The sequence below is a fragment of the Nansenia antarctica genome, assembly GCF_963989245.1.
Source record: "Nansenia antarctica genome assembly, chromosome: 3".
Classification (NCBI taxonomy): domain Eukaryota; kingdom Metazoa; phylum Chordata; class Actinopteri; order Argentiniformes; family Microstomatidae; genus Nansenia; species Nansenia antarctica.
In genome coordinates this window covers 27,870,302-27,874,365 of record NC_137688.1, presented here as the reverse complement: position 1 = coordinate 27,874,365, position 4,064 = coordinate 27,870,302, and the positions used below count along the sequence as shown (strand labels likewise).

Here is a 4,064-nt window from a genome sequence, read left to right as displayed (position 1 = left end):
TGAATAAAGAAGAGAATGTTTGTATCGTGATAAATTATGAAAAACAGCAGGGAATGATAGGGCTGAATAAGGTTTTCATTAATGTTAAATAAGGTTAAAACAGGATACTCTATATATGTTAAATGATATAGTTGAATGTTCTGTATGATTCTGTGTAACACTGTGTAAATTTTGTACAGCCTATCTCTTAGCTCTGTTAATGATTCACCCATTTTGTCCCTGAGCCCCTTCTCTCCCCTGCTTATCAGATTTCCATGAACTTTTCCTCACCCATTCGAAAACAGGTTTTGGTCGCCCAACGGCCACGTCTGCTTAAATGATTCGTTCTGAAACATCACCCCACTTTTCTAGGACACTGATAGGTTCACCACTGCCTCCTCCTTTCCATTCTGTATGAGAACTGAACCACATGTTTTCCATTCTGAGAGAATAAATAAACTGGCTTCGAGGAGAAGAGTTTAGTACCAATATGGCGTCTCTTCCTACAGGAGAGGCCTCATATTCGTCCTCCTTGCAAGTAAATACTAATCATGATTGATTCCGTGTCTCTTTGTTGTTTAAAGTCTATGGTCTGTTTGAACTAGCGACGGGTTAAGCATGGCTTGCTTTACAACCAAGCTGATAAGAATATGGCATTTAAGCCCAGAACCAGAACCCGACAGAGAGACAGCAAGTGTGTTCCATTGTATGAGCCTGAAACAGGCTCAGCTGTCTGTCTGCTTCAGTTGGAGGCTGTGGTGATCACATAGTCCAGAGGAGAGGTATAATCTAATACAGCACTGCAGTCTGACAAGACTAGCACAGGCCTGGAGCAGTCTCTCTTTCTCTCTATCTCTAGTAAGGTCTACTTTCTTTTTAACTCAGGTTAAAATATCACATAGCTCTAGTTAGGGTTAGGGTTAGGGTTAGGGTTAGGGTTACATACACTATGCCTCTCCTCCTACCCACAAATAGGCAAGGCAAGGCAAGGTTATTTGTATAGCACATTTCATACAACAGGGGCAATTCAAAGTGCTTTACATATATTATTTTAAAATACAGCAGGAGGGAGAGCAAAAAAAGAGGGAGAGCATAGTAAGAAAGAAAAAATTACAATGAATAAAATCAAATATAAGAAGTAAATAGATAAAACATTTAATAAGACAATGGTTAGAAGTGATAAAAGACATTGATAGAAGTGTTTGTGTTTAATCATAACTGCTGCAAAACATGATGTAGCCAGTGCAGGGATCTCAGGATTGGTGTAATGTGTTCAAACTTCTTTGTTATTGTTAGGACCCTAGCAGTCGCATTTTGGATGAGCTGCAATTTACGAACAGCTCCTTTAGATAGGCCTGTTAGTAGACCATTACAATAATTAAGTCTACTCGAAACAAATGCATGGATGAGGTCTTGCTTGGACATGAAACCTCTCATTCTTGTTATGTTTTTCAGGTGATCGTAGGCTGATTTAGTTATCGAGTTTATGTGGCTGTTGAAGTTTAGATCGGAGTCTAGAATTACACCAAGATTTCTGACCTGTTTTTTAGTTTGAAGAGAGAGAGAATCAAGTTTTGCACTGACTTTTGATCTTTTGTCAGGTGCACCGAATACAACTCTCTGTTTTGTCCTTTTAGTTTAGTTGGAGGAAGTTTTGTGTCATCCAGACATTTATTTTCTCAATGCAATTACAGAGATTGTCAATGGGACTATTAGTCGTTCAGTGAGAGGGCTATGTAGATTTGACAGAACACTTAAGGCATCTCAGCCTATCACAGATGAGGCTTGAAAACATGCCCCTGTTAGAACAGCTCTATTTCAGGACACTGGACAGCTCCACACTGGGATGCTGTTGCTCTGTGGATCAAGTGATGTGTGTTTGTCTGCGTGGGCACATTTCAGCACCATGGACAGTAACACAATTCAAACAATGATATCAAGCCTATTTTCCAATAAGGTAGACCTGGGGGGGTCTTCCATCAACGTTGCTAATGGAAAATCCAGACTTATTTTTGGCGTAAGTCTCACGAAACTTAATAAGACTGGATTTTCCTTTAGCGACATTGAAGGAATACCTCCCTGCTCTATTTCCTATGTCTGTTCATGTTTGTGTGTGTGTGTGTGTGTGTGTGTGAGCAGAGTACGTATCCTCACCACATCGACCAGTTGGGAGATCTTGAGTCCGAAGCGTACGGTGACGGTGTCGTTGACGTGCTGGATGGGGCGCACCCAGCGCTGGTACCCCTTGAACAAGTTCCTCAGCAGGAGGTCCTCCATCTCAGCCAGAGACACAAACTCACCTGGGGCTGAGAGAGAGAGAGAGAGAGAGAGAGAGAGAGAGAGAGAGAGAGAGAGAGAGAGATGAGGGAGGGTGGTGAGAGATTGGTTGGTGGTGGAACCATGACACAGAAGTGTGTGTGTGTGTGTGTGTGGGGGGAGGATGAGAGAAGGGTAGAGTGACACAGACATCTTTCAGCCTGTGACTGTATGGCTGACAAGACCTGAACACTACTCTTTGGGTAGTGTGTGTGTGTGTGTGTGTGTGTGTGTGTGTGTGTGTGTGTGTGTGTGTGCGTGCGTGCGTGCGTGCGTGCGTGTGTGTGTGTGTGTGTGTTTGACCCTTGACCTGCTGAGGGAGCTGATTTAGCCTCTGGCTCTCCATCTGTCTGATCTGACATCTCTCAACTCCTTCCTGGAATCAGACGCATGAGCTGTAATGTCTATAAGATATCTATAGGATAGGACGTGCGTCTATTTGTGTGGCTGATCAACCTTTGGATAATAAAACACATGCAGTCATCACCTCTCCAATCTAACAGATTTGCGTGGCCTCGATTAGGTGTTCCTGTCTTGCCCAATCGGCAGAACATTCTGGAGACAGTGTGTCACCCGACACCAACGTGTCTGTCCCGCGTCCGTCAGCCCGCGCTATGGTCAGCAGAAGCAGACCGGCGGGTATTGTAATGCGTCCTCCAGAGATTGAACCAGTTCCCGAGACAAACCTTTTCCATGCTCGCTACCGCGGCTGAGCTAAAGCTAAAGTTTTCAATATGTTGACATTTCAATTAAATTCGTTCAAACGGAGACACGATTTCTTGTTCAGTCCAGAGAGGTGTAAAGCTAGTTGAACTGAAGAGAGGTATTGGGGTTAGAGGTACATCATTTAGCTTACTTTCATTTATTATATATATATATATATATATATATATATATATATATATATGTAGGCCTATTGTGAAAATTAAGTTGCGTCCAATTGCACACAATTGAGTAGTGGTGGAGTAGCCTACAAGACTACTTCATAGACTACTTCAAAAGAGGTTGTAGAGGTTTAGAAGTTGATCTCACTTCCAGTACTTACCCGGGATGGTGGCATGGGAAAGCGCAGCCAAAACTGTCAGCAGGAGTATGGGGATCCGCAACTTCATCATGCTTCTCATCCGCTCAACAACACTAATCTACAGACACAAGCCGCAGCCACATTACGCGTTGGATGGGCTAATTCGGGAGGAACCGGCGTGTATTCCCACACTTAGTAAACATAGACAAGAAGATAAATACAAAAAAAAGAGAAACATGCGATGAAAACAACAAGAAGAAAAGTCCCGTTGCGTGGCGGACTGGAACCGACGATGCGCCACGGCTGTTCTGCACATCGTCCGAGCGGCACGGCGACGGCGTTAACCGTGGTGGGTAGTGGAGGGAGGGAGGGAGGGAGGGAGGGAGGGAGGGAGGGAAGGATGGAGGGAGGGAGGGAGGGAGGGAGGGAGGGAGGGATGGATGGAGGGAGGGAGGGATGGAGGGAGGGAGGGAGGGAGGGAGGGATGGAGGGAGGGAGGGAGGGAGGGAGGGATGGAGGGATGGAGGGAGGGAGGGAGGAAGGGATGGAGGGAGGGAGGGAGGGAGGGATGGAGGGAGGGAGGGAGGGAGGGAGGGAGGGAGGGAGGGAGGGAGGGATGGAGGGAGGGATGGAGGGAGGGAGGGAGGGAGGGATGGATGAAGAGGGGTACAGGCTGGCGGGAGCGGGCGGGAGTTTGAATGAGATATAAATAGGATTCTAAACCAATAAGAAGAACCGCACCAAG

The 4,064-nt window shown here is 45.5% G+C and overlaps 1 protein-coding gene across 1 annotated transcript in view; it reads right to left on the bottom strand.

Moving 5' to 3' along the window:
• Positions 1-2,280, bottom strand: part of LOC308153958 (neuronal acetylcholine receptor subunit non-alpha-3-like) — a gene marked incomplete at its 3' end in the record, with an annotated part of 11,095 nt that extends 8,815 nt beyond the window's left edge. Inside the window, exon 1 of the mRNA XM_080527139.1 lies at positions 2,134-2,280. Coding sequence (XP_080383265.1) covers positions 2,134-2,256 — 123 coding nt within the window. The 5' untranslated portion in view covers positions 2,257-2,280. The remainder of the gene's footprint in view (positions 1-2,133) is intronic.
• Between the last annotated feature and the right edge of the window lie 1,784 nt (positions 2,281-4,064).